This window comes from Carlito syrichta, unplaced genomic scaffold (genome assembly GCF_000164805.1).
Source record: "Carlito syrichta isolate Samal-C Ts95f unplaced genomic scaffold, Tarsius_syrichta-2.0.1 Scaffold289150, whole genome shotgun sequence".
In the NCBI taxonomy this organism is placed as follows: domain Eukaryota; kingdom Metazoa; phylum Chordata; class Mammalia; order Primates; family Tarsiidae; genus Carlito; species Carlito syrichta.
Window position 1 is genome coordinate 44708 of NW_007233246.1, and position 16842 is coordinate 61549.

The following is a 16842-nucleotide window of genomic DNA, read 5'->3' on the forward strand; positions in this document are numbered from 1 at the left end:
TTCCAGTTCCTGCCCAGCCCTATTTGCCTTGCCTGCCTGCCAGGATGCCACAACTGCACTTGGGGACTGTGACATCTACTGAACATGAAATTCTGGGTACAGGGAGCCGTGCCAAGCTGGCCTTGCTCAGGGTGAACTCTCAGACACTTTGTCTTGAGATTCAGAATCCATTTCGAGAAGAGGTAATGAGCCCATGGAGAGGGGGCTGCCTCTTCTCCTCAGCCCGCCCCACCCCATATGTGGGTCCTGTTCTGGCCTTTCCAGGTAGCCCACAGTTGTGCAAACCATTCCAGAACTAGGAGTGGAAACACTGCGAAGGGGGTGGACTCGGAGGGTAGGTGGGCTTTGTCACAGACTGTGTGGACCTGGGCTTGTATAGTGTTCTGGTCCCTGCAAAGGGGCAGCATCAAAATATCGAAGACAATGAAGCCTCACTAAATGCCGCTTGCCACTTCTGCCCCAATTTTAATACTTTGAACCCAGTGTTGAAAAATTATTCAGGGTGGCTTCAATTTTGGCAGATCGGCATTACTCGTGTCCATATTAGTAGTACTGCATCTTTGTCGTCTGAAGCAGAGTTTGAATCCTGGTTTTAGGACTTGGACAAAGTGCTTATTCCAAGCCATAACTTTTTAAAATTGCAGGTTTAGTGTATTTAATGCTTACTTTTGTCACTTACAGTATCTACAACACACAGCTTAAAGGACACCTGCATGCCCACCCACCACGGAGGCAGCGTGTCCCCAGCTGTTAGGTAAGGTGTGGAATTCCTGCCAACTCTCCAGGAATTCAGGTCCTGAGTGGCGATGCGCCTGGCGACACAGAGTGCCAGACGCTCACTCCACACAACTGAAATGTGCCTTTTCTCTAATGTCTTTGTTTTCCAGTGGCCATATTACTTCCAGAAGAGTAAATGGCTAATGGATTGACCTATGATGGCCTTGTCCTTTGCAAATATACTTCATTTTAGGAGACTTGCTTGAATACCTTCTTATGTGCACCCCTACAGCCTCACCTATGAATTGTTTTAAAGGCCACAGCATGGAGCACAATCCCATTTTTCTAGTTAACGCCTAACATGCACACTCAATCGGCGTGACCACCTGCCAGTGCCCTGCCTGGAGACAGAACAACAAAATTAATCCCAGGAGGCTTGTGGGGGACTGCTCAAGGCAATCACTGGATTCCTTGGAGAGGGGAAAGGACAGACGCCGCAGGTTCAGTCATCCGATCCGGTGACACCGTCAAACATTTCAGAACTGACACGGTTGAAAATATTTTATTTTGAACTTATATAAAATAGTCATGTACAAAAACGTACATAATGTTTTTCATTCCATTTACATTTTTTAAAAGAACAATGGTAATTTCAAACGCTTTCTGCTTACATGTCACACAAACATTGCTCTGGGCCCACATTATGTACTAAAACTTTACCGATTTCTGGAGCTTTTCATGACTATATAGGTGTTTTCAGATGGAGAGTTAGATCTGCTGAGCCTGTTTCTCAAGCCACACATGTGGCCACAACTGGCCAGGTTCCAGGAATGGCTTTCTAGAGACAAAGCCATAATTCCACAGCAGTATGAAGTGGCATGTGTCCACAGACGTTCGTCTCACATGTGTCTGTGTACATCTGACATTCTGATCTCAGCCTAGATCCATCCATCTGTCATTAGGTTCAGGGTGGAGAAACACAGGTGCCCACGGGGCACAGGCTCTGTGTGGGAGAGTGGCCATGCCACCATGCAGTGCCCGACATCCATGTGACTCTGGTGTGAAGTGTGTGGTGCTGGCTACCCTTTGAAGTGGTGCCCGTGTGTACAATTTGAAGAAACAAAAATGTGCAAGCATGTTTAGCCAGCCTACTTTTAAGTGCATTTTGAGGGTCAAGTGGGAAAAACAGGAAAACGGAATTATTGAAGGAAAGGAAAGCACTTTCTGTTTCTCCCAAACATGTGAGCTTTAAATAAGGAAACACTGCCTCAACATTTCAGTATGGTTAGTTCCCCTTATTGATTTAACTGAGTGGATACCGCAAAAGAGCATCATAGAGGTGCTAACCTTGGTGCAGAAACCACCTCCCCACCGGGGGAAAAACCATCCGCAGGATGTTAAGAGCTCATTTGGAAACAAAGTTGAATGGAGCCTATAACCAGCTTTACAATGCAGTGTTCAACTATCAATGCACCATCAACAGCACTAAGACCTGTAAGAAAATGGCATCTTCAGCAGATTTTAAATCTCTAAAAAAATCTAATCAGACTTTAAGATGTGAGTTTTCAATGTAAATCTGTGATCAGTTCTGGATACCAGGCCCAATTCTGTCTCCCAAGAAGCAGGCAACCCCAGACAGAACCAACTTAATCAACATAATGGCCACGCCTTTATTCTGATAATAAACCTAAATATCCATCTTACAAGGAATTTCAAGTTCAACCACACCCACAAAAGCTCAACCCTCTGGGGGGGGTCCCATGACTGCTGGCCTCAGGACATCCTAGTGCAGTAGTTATGATACAAACACAGCCCTGAGGCATTTGTTCTGGGCTGGAAGTGTCATGCCTGGGAGCAACCACACTTGCAGGAGGCTCATCCCTACCACCCAAGCATTGCATCAGGATGAGACAAGAAAAAATTACACTGATGTTACAGAGATCTCACCGATCCCTGCCCTGGCAACAAAGAATCATTTTTAGACTTCAAACTGGCTGCCATAGGAAAAGAATCTTCCCCATAGCACATGATGCATTCTAGCTGGCAATTTAAAAAATCAGTACTCCAGTTTGAAATTTGATTGGGTCTTTCATGGAAATTTTCCCTGAGTTGGGAGATCACCAAGATTGTGCCAGTTTTTTTTTTTTCCCCCTACCAGGACAGGACACACTTCTACTGTCTTGAAAAACTTCTAAGCAGGTCCTTACCCTAAACATTCTAAACCCCGCACCTCCATGTCTTGGAAAATAAAATCCAGACTAAATGATTCAAAGATGAAACATGGTGATATCACACTTAACAGAAACATCTATTTCAAGGTTTACTCCAGACAGAACACAATAATAGCAAGTGCTTGTGAAAATCGCAAGCCTTTGCCGTCTCTAATTCTTATCTCACAATCAGGTTTACTTAGGCTTTACCTCTACTTATCGTTATTAAATACCTCTTGACATTTATTTTGTTGGCATGTGCTAGTCAACACATACACATTCCCAAGAGAGCAAGGAAGAGCCCCAGTCTAGAGCATTCTGTCTGTGTGAAGCCAATTAAGACACTGCCTCTAGTGCCCTGAGCTGCTGGGCTGCAGAGATGGTTGCCGGGGAAACAAATTTGCCTTGGCAGAGCTGGAAGCCACTGACTAACCACACTTTCAAACAGGAGCTAGTGTAGACAGACTTCCCCTGCATGGGCAGTGTTCCATGAAGAATATAACTGAGTAGAATGTACGGAGGAAAACACAGACATCCCATACACCACTTATTTTACTATAACTTGATGTTTTCTTTTATTGAATCACACAAATTTTGGAATTCCTGAATAAATCTTTTGGTGAGTTCACCTCTGGCAGAAACAACAGATTTCAGAACATTTTTAGTATCTTCTCATTTATATGTAGCTTAAAAAAATTCTGTAGCGTCTTTTCTCAAAACAATACTTTTAAACAGATGTGCTTTAAAAGTGAACTGATAATGATTTGATTTTGATAGCTTATTTAAGAGAACACCTACTTTAAAAGGACAGGCTAGACACGTATTTCACTTAGAAAACATAATTTTTGGTCATGTGAATGATTCATGTTCAGATTTCAAAAATAGAAAATGTCCTAAAGTGCATCATTTTATTTATAATATCACTCCTTGAAATTATAGCGATCTGCAATGTAAACAGTAGAGCCAAGAATTCCAAACTCTATTTTTATGTACATCGAAGCCTGTGGGATTATGTACCATCTTAAAGTGTGTGGATTAAACCAGAGCACTTCCAATACACAGCGCATGCTTCATATGGTGATTTTTAAGAGTAAACCTAAAGGTGTCTCTGCCCCCGTCCCCACCCTAAACCACTTTCAGCTGACATAGGAGAGCAGCTGCCTCACTCCGACAGCAGAAAATGTGGCTGCAAATCAGTCTTCCCCACCAGTCTCTTGTGACCCTTTTCAAAAGCTGACAACGGGTCAGTAGATTTTTACGCTCTCTTTCTTTTCTCTTTTCTATTAAATAAGACAAGACTGTACCTTTTAAGAAGGCAACTCCCACAACACAGGCGGGCATCCCTGCTGACCCGTCACCTGGCAGCACTGTGTTCAGAGGGCAGACCTGCTACGGTGGGCGAGCGACACCTGTGTCAGCCTCACAAGCACAAAAAGGGGCCCAGAACCCACGTTCCTCAGTGCAGACACACAAGGGTAAGAAAGTAACAACAAATAACAAAGTGATGTTAAGCACACTGAAGAGATGACATGGTGTCTTAAATTCCCTGGTCCCTCTGAAACGTCTAATATAGACAGACAGCTTTGTGACACAGTCTTCGAAAAAATTATAACTGGTCACACATCATTTTTTTTTCTTTTTATACATGATCTTGAGAATAGTATGATTTAGATTCTGCCTCAGGCTGAGCTCTGAAGGCTACATTTACTCATCACTTTGGGGATTTTAGTGCAGGTTTACTTTTCTTGAAATTAAACCCTGATAAGTATGCAGGAGGCTAAGAACACAGGCTCCCTCTCTCCCATGATCTTCTACAGTTAGACTAAGGATTGAGTGAGACCCTTGATGTTTGGCTAGTGTCACAACAAAAACTCAACCCATACAGGCTGCCATGTACATGCTGGCCTTGTTCTGTGTTGGATGTTAAAGCCTGGGACTGATAAATGCAGTCCGTGTTTAGGAAGGACCCTCTGGGATCTTCACCCTGGACCTGATCTTTCACTCAGCATAAGCACAGCTGCGGCTAGGATCCCTCTGTCCTCGGCAGACAAGCTGGTCTGAGTCAGGGTTGACATTCTATGTCAGCTGAGAAAGTCCTGAAGAAACACACCCTCAGATGGATGACTGCCCTGCCATCATGGGCAGATGCAGCTTTCATCTACCTGAGAGCCGAAGGGGAGACAGTTGACACGTGCGGGTAAGGCGCGGTGCCGTGGGAAGGTCACTAGAATGGCCAAGGCGGTACAAGGGGCTCCGGCACACGCTCACCCGGACCGGGTGCAGGAGCCCGGCCCTCCCCATTACACCTGCTCTAAGAGTCAAGTCCTGAGAGCATTTTCATCACAGTTAGACAGAAAACAGTCTCGTGTTTCTCAGTCATCCAGGGAAGAGCAGTGTCTACTTGGTCGATGAGTGTGTCTAATGCAGTGATTCATTTCTGCTAGTGTCAGTAATGCCCCACTGAGCGGGGCGGGGGGGTGTCGGTGTGTGTCTGTGTGTGTTTTCACACAGGCACGCACAGGAATCTTGACCTTCCAATGACAAGATTCCCAAGTCAGGTCACACTGTTTTCCTCCAAGCAGCCAGTGTCTAAGGCAGGCCACAGCAACAGGAGCCCGACCCACTGGCCCAGGGCAAAAGGGCTGTGTGCTTCCAGAGACAGCACCCACACTACCTTCAGAGCTGCTCTTTATCTGGGAGGCAGTGACTTCCCGCATCCGCCCAGTCCCAGCCCTTCACATGGACTTGGAATCAGTGTCCCTCTTGCTGATAAGCACCTCCAAGAGCCTCAGTTTGGCCTTTATGTGCTTGTACTCGCTGTACTCATCGGCCATGGGAGCGCGGTCTTCCTTCTGGACGTTTCTGATGAAATAAAGAAAAAGAGGGCTGACTCATTTTCTGTCTCTCCAGGACAAAGCCGTCTATCAGGCACATCATCATCATGTGGAAATTGGTGGTTCATCAGCTTGTAGAATCAGTGTTGCTGAGGGGCACTTGGTCACAGGATGAGCTGGATTTCGATACGGAATGAAATTCCCCCAGAAGGCACTCTCAGCTGAGGTTTTATATAGTTAATCTGGCAACTTGTGAATGATATAAAGGCTAAGAAATGCAGAAATTTCCTCTCTGCTAAGTATTCATTCACGCTAAAAGTTCCCATACACTGAAATCCTTTATTCTTACTTAATGTTTTCTCATTCTTACATATTTCCTCTAACGAGCCATTAAATTTCTAATTAGCAATTGGTACACCCACAGGTTCCAGGGTTTTCAAAAAGTTAATACTCCTACTTATTATAAAATTAGTCTTCGAGTTTAGTAGCTGGATTGTGTAATATAATAAGCCTTTAGAGTTTGCTGAGTCATTTTATAAGCACCATATTTACAGGCACGAGTACTTGAGAGCTTATGATGGGCCAAACCTTGTGCTAAGCACCATGGGGCATATTTCATGGGATCCTCACAACATCTCGATAAATGGGGCTGTTTTCTGCATCCTACGTACGATGGACCCAGGGCAGGCAATGAGGGTCCCCGCCGCTGCTCTCAGCCACTGTGCAGGGCAGGGCTGCTCCAAGTTTCACTGGGAAACTGCATGTGGCAAACGTTCCAACACAGGCTTCCTTTGTTATTATTAAAAGGCCAGTGTGGGCAAGGGGATAGTGTGGGGCTTAATCAGTTCCATGGACAAAATATAAACTGATTTCATCCATGCCCTGCCTTGCTCTAGGAGAAGGTTCTAGTAGCTTCTCAGCAGGGGGCAGGATGAGGCCAGGCGTCCAGTACCTGGGACATCTGCTCTGGGTGCTAAGGACTCTTGGAGCTGCTGGTGGAATCAGATCTTATACCATCATAAGGCCCTCACAGTTCTACACCTTATGACAATGATTAAGTTAATTTCTACCATTTATACTCCCTTAAGACTTGTTGGGTTACATAATTTTACATAGCTCCTCACATATAGGATATCTGTGCATAAAGTGACTAATAATATAAAAAAAGGATAAATGAACAAACCAAAAATATGCTTAGAAAAATAACTGGAGCCAGCCAGGCGTGGTGGCTCAAGCCTATAATCCCAGCACTTTGGGAGGCCGAGGCAAGAAGACTGCCTGAGCCCAGGGGTTCGAGACCAGCCTGGGCAGCTTGGTGAAACCTCACCTTTACAATTAAAAAAAAAAATTGGGTGGGTGTGGCGGCACATGCCTGTAGTTCCAGCTACTTGGAAGGCTGAGGTGGAAGGATCGCCTGAGCCCAGCAGGTCAAGGCTGTGATGGAAGTGAGCGTGCCACTGCACACTCCAGCCTGGGCGACACTGTGAGACTCCAACTCAAAAAAAAAGAAAAAGAAAAAGAAAAAGAATTAGAAGGAAAAACATCAGAACACGAATCTAAGCTGGGCTCGGTGGCTCAGCCTATAATCCTGCACCTTGGGAGGCTGAGGTGAGTGAACTGCCTGAGCCCACGGGTTCAAGACCCACCTGGGCAACTTGGCGAGACCTCATCTCTACAATAAATCAAAAACTAGCCGGGTGTGGTAGTGCATGCCTGTAGTTCCAGCTACTTGGAAGGCTGAAGCGGAAGGATCACCGGAGCCCAGCAGGTCGAGGCTGCGGTGGCCGGGAGCAGCTACTGCACTCCAGTCTGGGCAATAGAGTGAGACTCCAACTCAAAAAAAAAAAACCAAAAACCAAAAAACAAAAAAACCCATGAATCCTGATTTGCCTTTGGGGGTTATTATTATTTTGGAAATTATTTATTTTATTTGCTCATCTATATTTTCCAAGTCTCCTGAAAACTATAGGGAATAAAAAGCCAATATTTGAGTATCAAAATGCACAAATCTTGACAAAGTCCTTTATAAGACACATCCAAATCAGACATCCTAGAAGTAAATTGTTATAGTAATTGAACTAAGTTGAAATATGACACATTTAAAATGCCAACGTTAATTTGTATGGGGATTTTATTTCCCCAAACTTTTGAGAATTCAAGAGATACTGTATTTACATAGTTTCAGCAAACTGTATTAAAATAAAACCAATTTAAAATGGTAAAACCTAACTCCAATGTAAGAGATGCAGATCTATTCCTGGCTCTACCTTGGGTTCATACTGTGACTTTGAGTAAGAGGCTCTGGGTGCAGTCACTGGCAAACATTAAAGACTAGTTCTTGGCATCACGTTATCTGAGGATGATTAAATTATGCCTTAAAACCCACTGGGGAAAGGCAGCCTTTCATCCAGGTAGACTCACTGCTTCTCATGTATACTTTTCCATCCAAATTTGGCAACTATCACCTTTGTTTTTGAAATGAGCTTTAAAAAAAATCAGTAAGATTTTGAGTCTCCTTTTCCTTCCTTCTGCCCCTAGTTTTTTAATTGTTGTTAGAGACAGAGTATTGCTCTGTCACCTAGGCTGGAGTACAGTGGCTCAATCATAGCTCACTGCAGTCTTAAACGCCTGGCTTCAAGCAATCTTCCTGCCTCAGCCTCCTGAGTAGCTGGGGACTACAGGCTTGCGCCACCATGCCCAGATAACCGCTTGTTTTTAAGGAAAAAACCCTAGTGCCATCAACTGGAAATTCAGCTTGAGGCTGCTCATTGTGGATGAGAATCTGATGTGACAGGTTCATTTTATAAGTGTTAGCTGAATCTGCATCAGGCTTGGACGTCATCCAAGAAGCATTTCTTCATGGAGGGCCACACAGATCTCCTCCTCTCAGACAACCTCTAAGGGTCTCTGTTCGCAAGCCTAAGGACCAGGGTCTAGGGGGGATGTAGAAGAGTTCCCCTTTGAAGGCACCCCACAGAAGTGACAGAAAACGAGGGGGCATGTGGGGAGGTGGAAGGAGGGGGAAACAGACACTACCTTCCATGCTGTCTGAAAAAGTTGTCTTCAAAGTCACGGAGTTTCTTTCGAATCCTTTTCTTTTCTTCTCTCATTTCCTGAAGGTGTTCCAAGAGCTCAGGTCTAAGAGGGAGGAAGAATTTCAAGTCAATTAAGTGAAATCTGCATTGTTATAAATGTAATGGATGTGCAGCTAGACAGGCACTGGGGAGAAAGGGGGAGTAAGTAAGCACAAAAGCTGCTGAGGATACCCAGGGGCAGAGATGGATGCTTCTGTCTCCTGGACACACGGGGACACTGGCATAGACCACCTAGTGAGTCTTAGGGCTGTGAAAACCCATGGCCCTTTGTCATGCTTTTCTTTGGGGGAAAAAAAAAAAGAAACGACATCTGTGCTCAGTGGCCAGAACACACGCTGCCATTTATAGAGAGGCCTCTGGTTGTTTAAGAAAGACTCAGAAGTCTCCTCAGATACCACGGATGAAGCAGATCAAGAATACTGAGGCAGATTTCTTGCAAAATAGTCACTGCAGGTAGTCACTTCTGCTTTGTCAGCCAAGTTATTTAAATACAAAGGCTGGAATCATATTTAAGAAAGTTATTTTCATCGAAATATTTCAACAGCACCGTGCCAAGGCGACATACATGGAAGCTGCATGGAGATTTGAGAGCCCCGTGTCCTGGCTGCACCTGGATGGCATTTTCTCATCCATGGGGGAAATAAATCCATCAGTGTCGTCTTCAAACTGGTCCAGGAAGCAACGTGCACTGAAATCCGTCTTCAGAGTGACCGTGAAGTCTGGCTTTGTGCTGCTATCATCTTCTGACCCCTCCTCTTCTTCCTGGAGATACACAGTAACCCCAAGAAAAACTTGGTCACTTTTGGGGGCACTCTTTCCTTATAGGCATCATCCAATAATCACTTAATTATCCAGATACCATGGAGTTTCTTCTGGACCTACTTTTAGCAACACATGTACATTATGGATATATTGTTGAACATCTTCTATATAAACACATTTAATAGCACAAACACTAAACACAGTCACTCAGTGGAGAAAATAGGCTATAAAGCTATTTTTTAAATGAATTCTATAGCATGATGCAGTTGTCAAAGTTGAGGGCAGGAAGAACCATCATAATTTATAGCCTAAATCCAATGAATCAACAGAATCTAACATGCTCCAGCTCTGTGACAGTTCAAAAAACAGTCCATCACCAGGAATCAGTGCTCTGAAGGCGTCTACTACTTATGTATGAGAAGATATTTATTAGGTTCTGAACATTTTCTGAAATTGAACAATGCAATCTTTCTATTTATGAGTTGAGATTGGAAAATATTTTGAGGTTGATTAATGCACAGAATTTTAGAAAATTTTTGAGAAATGCATAACATTTTTTTTTTTTTTTTGAGCTGGAGTCTCACTCTGTCACCCAGACTGTGTCACCTCGACCTACTGTGCTCCGGTGATCCTTCCGCCTCAGCCTTCCAAGTAGCTGGAACTATAGGTACACGCTACCACGCCCGGCTAATTTTTGATTTATTGTAGAGATGAGGTCTCGCCAAGTTGCCCAGACAGGTCTCGAACCCGTGGGCTCAGGCAATCCACTCACCTCGACCTCCCAAAGTGTGGGATTACAGGCTGAGCCACCAAGCCCGGCTGAGAAATGCATAACATTTTTATTCTCATGATTGAAATCATACAACTCTTAAGTTTTTCAAGGAAATTTCAAGGGCCATGACTGAATTTTTCAGCATCCAAGATTTCAAGTAAGCTATTCTCTGACTGTTGATGATGATGCAAATAGAAAAACACTGAAGTCAAGTCAGTGTTGCTTCATGCCAATTAAAAATTATGTAAAGCCTAAGGAAGAAATAAGAATCTGAAAAATGTCAAGAGAAGTAATTTACTCCCCAAATGTAGTCAGACCTGAGAGAACATCTTCACAAATCTTAAAGTTGGTAGGAATACAGTTGCATGAACAACAGTAAGTTTAACATTAAGGATCGCAGTTAGACCCAAGGGCTTCGATGCCACTGCAGCAGTTAAGTCCCAGGAGGCAGGAGGTGCCACTGGAGGTCAAATGCAAGTGTGTAAACTGTGCTTGGTGGACTTCCTCCCCACGAATGTGGGAGTGTTATGATGGCGCCTCTGAGGAGAAATAATCTGAATAAACAAGCAAGCCAACAAAGCAAAACAAAAAAGGACTATTGCATAAGTAAAACAGAAATACTGTTAGGAAGCATGAAGATAACACTGGCAAGAGGTGACCCTTCTTGGATTGTCTCAGCTGTTGACTTCAGATTTTCAATCTCTGCTTGGTCCGTACAAGTAAATGCCTCAGTAATTAAGTTTTCATTTTACATTATTAAAAACACTAAAAATTTACAGAGTAAAACTGATTTTCAAAAGAGCAATTTTAAAGTTTCTCTTTTTTTATAAGAGTAAGTAACAACTCTTACCTATATCATTTTTGTAAAATTGAGATGCTGTATGTCAGGTATCTCATAAGGCAGATCTGGCACACTGGTTGTGCAAATCAGTTTTCTGTTCCTTCTCCTCATTCTGCTTCCCCGATGAGGAAGACAGGGTAGAATCACCTGACCATAAATTGGAGGCAGAAATTTGGGCTTGTCTGTTCACTGCTGTCCCCAGAGATTGGCCAATGACTACATACAGGAGGTGTTCAATAAATGTCTGCTAAGCAGTCTAGAAATTCAGTTGTCAAAGACAACTACAAATAACTACTATTAAAAGAGCATTAACACCTTAGACAGGTAACAAATGGAGTTACAAATAAAAACTTAACTGCCTTTAAAGAAATCAGGTGTCTGGGCTTTATCAATTATATCCCAAAGTCCTCAGAGAACATACAAATGTGAAAACGTGCCTTGTACATAATGCATATTCAGTACTGTTTCAGATAAATGTAAAACTACTCTCAGTAACCTCTGAAAATCATGGGAAAAAAGAGAAATAGTAAAATAAATCTTCAAGTAAGATCATAAATGCTATGAATGCTGGGTAGATTCTAGAAGGAATTAATACAGAGACAACGTACAAGCAATTGAGAATCAGTGATCAGCTGACTAGTATTAGCTCCCTAAAACCAAATCATGAAAACAAATCATTTTTCCTTTTTTTGGATAGGACTGATGTAGTATCTGGCTTTCAGTAAAGAATTGGGCGTGAGCAGCTCTACTAGAGGAAAGCTTGCCTCCCATGTCTCTGCAGTGATGACCCAGTGGTGATGTGACCCTGAAGGGAAGGCCACAGCAGGCCTAGCCCTGCTTTACTCATATTTGAGACACTTAGACAAAGACATAAAAGGCATACTCTCAAAATGTATAGATAATACTAAGCGAGTAGGGATATCTGGTATGCTGGAACATGAAATCTAGATATAGTCTGTTTCAAAAGGCTGAAATAGTAAAACACTGGAGAAATTCAAGGTCCCCTAATTAGGTCAGGAAAAAGCAAAGCTGGACACATGGGTGGCATTGCACAAGTACCTGAGTTGGCAAAGTGTGAGTTAGCAGAGAACAGGCATGAGCAGTGGTTCCAGCTGGGGTAAGTCTATCCCCAGGGGACACCAGGCTGTGTCTGGAAACGGTTTCAGCTGTCATAACTAGGCAGGAGGTGGGGGCGACACACCACTGGTATCCAGTGAGTAGAGGCCAGGGATGCCAGTAAACATCCCACAAAGCACAGGAAAGCACCCCCAGCAGCTGTCCAGCCCCACTGTCCACCATGAGATGAGGACGCCCTACCCAAGGAAAGACCAGGATGAATTCCCAATGCATGGACGGTGCACAAGCAAAGCACTGGAGATTGAAAGGGCCTCAGCTGTCCAGACCAAGTGAAGGTCTAGGGTCCACTGCCCTAGTTCAACTGTATGTAGAATCATGTCCAGTTCTGGGTATCATTCTGAAGAACAACGTGGCGGGATAGGTGTGTATACACTAGAGCTAGGGGCTGCTGGAAGGTCTGAATCCATATCACATAAGAAACAGTTAGAAGAGCTTAGACAAAGGATCTTTTCAGGGAATGGAGGTGTAAATGCATCAGTGCTCTCGGGTGTACATCCCAGGGTGTAAATTCATCAGTGTTCTTGGGAAGAAGCAGAGTGTTTATGCTGTGCTGCATCAAAGAGCAAAAGCTAGCCTATAGGCTAGAGTGTAATAAATGGATAATAACTATGAAGATCATAATTTGAACTATTTTCATTGTGATTTTTCTATTTATCTAACTTCTGTATTTTAAAATTACATCTTATACAGTTATATTGTATTTTATAATTAATGATGATAATTATAAAACTGAACAATAAGCTGGGCTCAGTGGATCAGCCTGTAATCCCAGTGCTTTGGGAGGCTGAGGTGAGTGGATTGCCTGAGCCCGTGGGTTCAAGACCCGCCTGGGAAACTTGGCAAGACCTCATCTCTACAGTAAATAAAAAATTAGCCGGGCATGGTAGCACACGCCTGTAGTTCCAGCTACTTGGAAGGCTGAGGCAGAAGGATCGCCAAAGCCCAGCAGGTCGAGGCTGCAGTGGCCAGGAGTGGCCACAGCACTCCAGTCTGGGTGACAGAGTGAGACTCCAACTCAAAAAAACCCAAAAAACTAACAATATATGTTTTTAGCTGTTACTGATAGTCATGAGATGAGTGACCTTACTCTCTCCATGCTGTGAACTTTCCAAGCATGAGGAGGGACTCTCCCAGGAGGGACGATGCCTCTGCACCATCAGAGAAGTCTGAGAGAGGACTTTCATGTTGGATGGAGGACTGGTTGGCTGAACTCTGGGTTTCTTTGGGCTGGAAAATCTAGGGCCAAACTCAAGTTGGCTTGATTTCTTATACATCTGGTTCCCTCATAAGCATTTAAAACCAGGGGTGAATTTTTAAGAAATCACTTAGATGCAATCTTCTTATCTTCATACACACCGAATTCTAAACTGTATCAGAATCACCAAGAATTAGTATGGCCCAAATACATGCCAACAAGCCTGGCCAACAGGCACAAAATGAGCCAAAGCAGCACTGTTTACAAAAGCAATGCAATCATTGCAACATTATCTGAAATTCTGACCATCATGTGGACCAGCAGATAAGCCATGGCCAAAATATACTTGTGAAAAAAACAAGTTTTTAAGCTAAAGGATAAGAAGGGGGAAATGCCCTCTTTTAAAAAGAGAGTCATTAGGATATCTTCGATTCATTGAGGCAACCATTAAGTGTCATATTTTGGATGGATTCGAGAACACATTTTTATCCAGTAACCCTTCTGCATGTCGCTAAGACAAACAGGCTAATTTTTATACACACAATTACCCAATTTTCTTCAATTATGGTGGTTTAATTCTTGGGTGAAATTACCACTAGACAAAATTTGTCTTCTTTCATTACCATCAAGGCTTATTGTAAGAAAATAGCTCTAATTTTTTAAAGATACAATATAACATACTGGCCCAAATTTCCTAGTATAGCAAGTTTAGAGCACTTTCATAAAACAAATTCCATTTAAAATCATATGAACAGTGAGCACAGTTATGGCCTAATATCTTAAATTAGGCACGTGAAGTATTTAAGATCCCTAAGAGGTACGAAAAGGAAGTGAGTCAATAAAAGAAGACTTTACAGCTTGTGGTACCTACCTTACCTCAGGCAAGAGAATGGAGAGGTTCTCAATTGGTGTCCCTCAGCAGAAAAGAGGCCCTCATATTCTGAAATAGTCATTCCTAACTACAGTCAATAAATGACAACCCCAGGCTTTGAACCATCACAGAATCATGAGAAGTGAAACTCTTCAAGCTCTCTGCTGCTTTGGGTTCAACTCCTGCTTTGGAGTTAAACAACTGCTAAAAAGCAATAAGCAGTTTTGTTTTGTTTTTTAATGATTGCCTTTGATGTTTCACCTCTAGAGTCCTGTATAAAGCAGTCCAGTTTGTTCAGTTGTCTAGAAACAAAACCATGAAACAGGCTTCTCTGAGGACAGGCCAATTAGGACCCGCAGAGACACAGTGACCCAGATTACACCTCCCATTCCAGCAAAAGTAGCCACAGATGACAAGGATTATCTGCACATAATCCATAATTACTACTGGAAAAAAGTCAAGGCATATGTTCTAGTGCCTACCAGTCATAGCAGCATACTCACAGATTAAGAACAGATTAGGAAATTGGTCTTGAGGATATAATGTGCTGGGGAAGTCAGAAGGAAGAAAGGGCGGGTTGCACCAGCAAATCTGTTGAAGACTACTAAGAGATTTGTCTATACAACTATAATCTTTCATTGTGTGTTATGTTGCAAATTGTCTTTTTTTTTTCCTCCCCCAGTCAGAATCTCAATGTTGATCAGGATGGAGTGCAGTGGCACATTCATGACCACTGAAGCCTCAACCTGCTGGGCTCAGGTGATCCTTCCACCTCAGCCTTCCAAGTAGCTGGAACTACAGGCACACATTACCACACCCAGGTGATTTAAAAAAAAAATTATTGTAGAGACAAGGTTTCGCCAAGTCTCCCAGGCTGGTCTCGAACCCCTGGGCTCAGGCAGTCCTCTTGCCTCCAGCTCCCAAAGTGGTGGGATTATAGGTGTGCTTTTGTTGATTCTGGTTTCTCTATAAACTCAGCATATTAGATTATTTTTTTTTTAAAGTTGGTCCAATGAGTTAATTTCAGAGTCTGGCATATAGAAAATCTATGCCCCAAACAGGGAAAACCAAACCAAACAAAAAACACTGTGGAAAACCAAACAAAATAAGAACCCTGAAAGCAAAGTAAAAACAAAAGAGACAACAAATGACAAAAACAAACAAGAAGGGTAAATGAAAGGAATCGAAGGAAAGCAGCTAGACTCTATATAAATCAAAGGGATTGATCACAGTTGGTTACACGCAGCCACTGATTCCCAGGGACCGCGCTGGCAGCCATCACCGAGAGCCGATCACACCCTTTCCATTGTCAGGAGAGAGGGCGGGAGGGCAGGAGGGAGGGGAGGGATGCAGAGTTAGCATGGTTAGCAGCTGGGGGTCTTCACCTTTATCTCCTTGAAGAAGGAAGCAGTTTCGCCCTCGATAATTGGCTGCAGCAAAGGGCTTCTCCGCTTGCTGGAGGGGGAACCCTGCGACAGGCGTTGACAAGTAGGTTACATTCCGAACCCCGTGCCCTCTCCCTCCAGCTCTTGGCCTCCGCTGGCCTCACCAGTCATTATGACCGTCTTCGGATGATCTATTCTAATCCCTCCCTGCCAAACGCTCCCAAAAAAGCTGGAAACAACACAAGTTCTTTTTCCAAGGTGCCACTTCCCCGAGAGCCCACGTTCATGAATCAAGAACACAGAGGAGCAAGAACAGCACAGGATGTATTCACCAAGCACTCAGCGTAACCTGAGGAGGGCACCTGCTTGCCACCCTCTGCCTCCCGGGTCACAGGAACCGCAGGAGTACTGGAACTGTCATAGGCTAAGGAGAATACCGCAAGCTCAGAGAGCAGCACAAAGGTAATCGGGTTTCCCTGTCATCCATCCACCCTACTGAGGGCCATCGTGTTCCTGCCTGGAGCACAAAAACGACTCCTTAGATTTAATCTTTTCATTAGTTTAGTTTGTCCTGTGGGAAATTTCCTGAAGAGTAGCTTTCTTCAAATACACCTGCCTGAGGTCTCTGGGCCCCCATCCCCCTTCATTTCAAAGAAATATAAAGACCATGCCCTAGGCCTAGCAGTAAGCAAGGTGATTTCAGGCAAGACCAGATACAAACAGCAGCTAAAATGAGTATGAGGGAGGACCCAAAAAACCCAGAATTATCTTTTGGAGCATAGGCCCCTTGTAGAACAGGCTTCTCCTCTAGGTAAGTGTTCTAGAAACCCATCGGCATCAGTGTACCAGTTAGTGTTGTTGTGAGAGGCTGCATTCGGCCTCAGTGGATTTTTTTTGGAGATTCTTTTAATGCGTTTGCCTATATCATGATGGGTGATTTACAAACACATCTTCCCACACTGTGCTGAGTGTTCAGCAGTTTTTGACCAAAAACAGCATGATCCCCATGCCCTACCCTGCCTA

At 43.7% G+C, this 16842-nt stretch overlaps 1 protein-coding gene across 2 annotated transcripts in view; it reads right to left on the reverse strand.

The window, feature by feature from the left end:
* Positions 1 to 1263: 1263 nt before the first annotated feature.
* Positions 1264 to 16842, reverse strand: part of FAM13A (family with sequence similarity 13 member A) — a 311993-nt gene continuing 296414 nt past the window's right edge. For both annotated transcript variants that reach the window (XM_021710474.1, XM_008054145.1), the window contains 4 exons: positions 15820 to 15903; positions 9422 to 9618; positions 8798 to 8899; positions 1264 to 5789 (listed from right to left, as the gene is read on the reverse strand). In XM_021710474.1, coding sequence (XP_021566149.1) covers positions 5663 to 5789; positions 8798 to 8899; positions 9422 to 9618; positions 15820 to 15903 — 510 coding nt within the window. In that variant the 3' untranslated portion in view covers positions 1264 to 5662. The remainder of the gene's footprint in view (positions 5790 to 8797; positions 8900 to 9421; positions 9619 to 15819; positions 15904 to 16842) is intronic.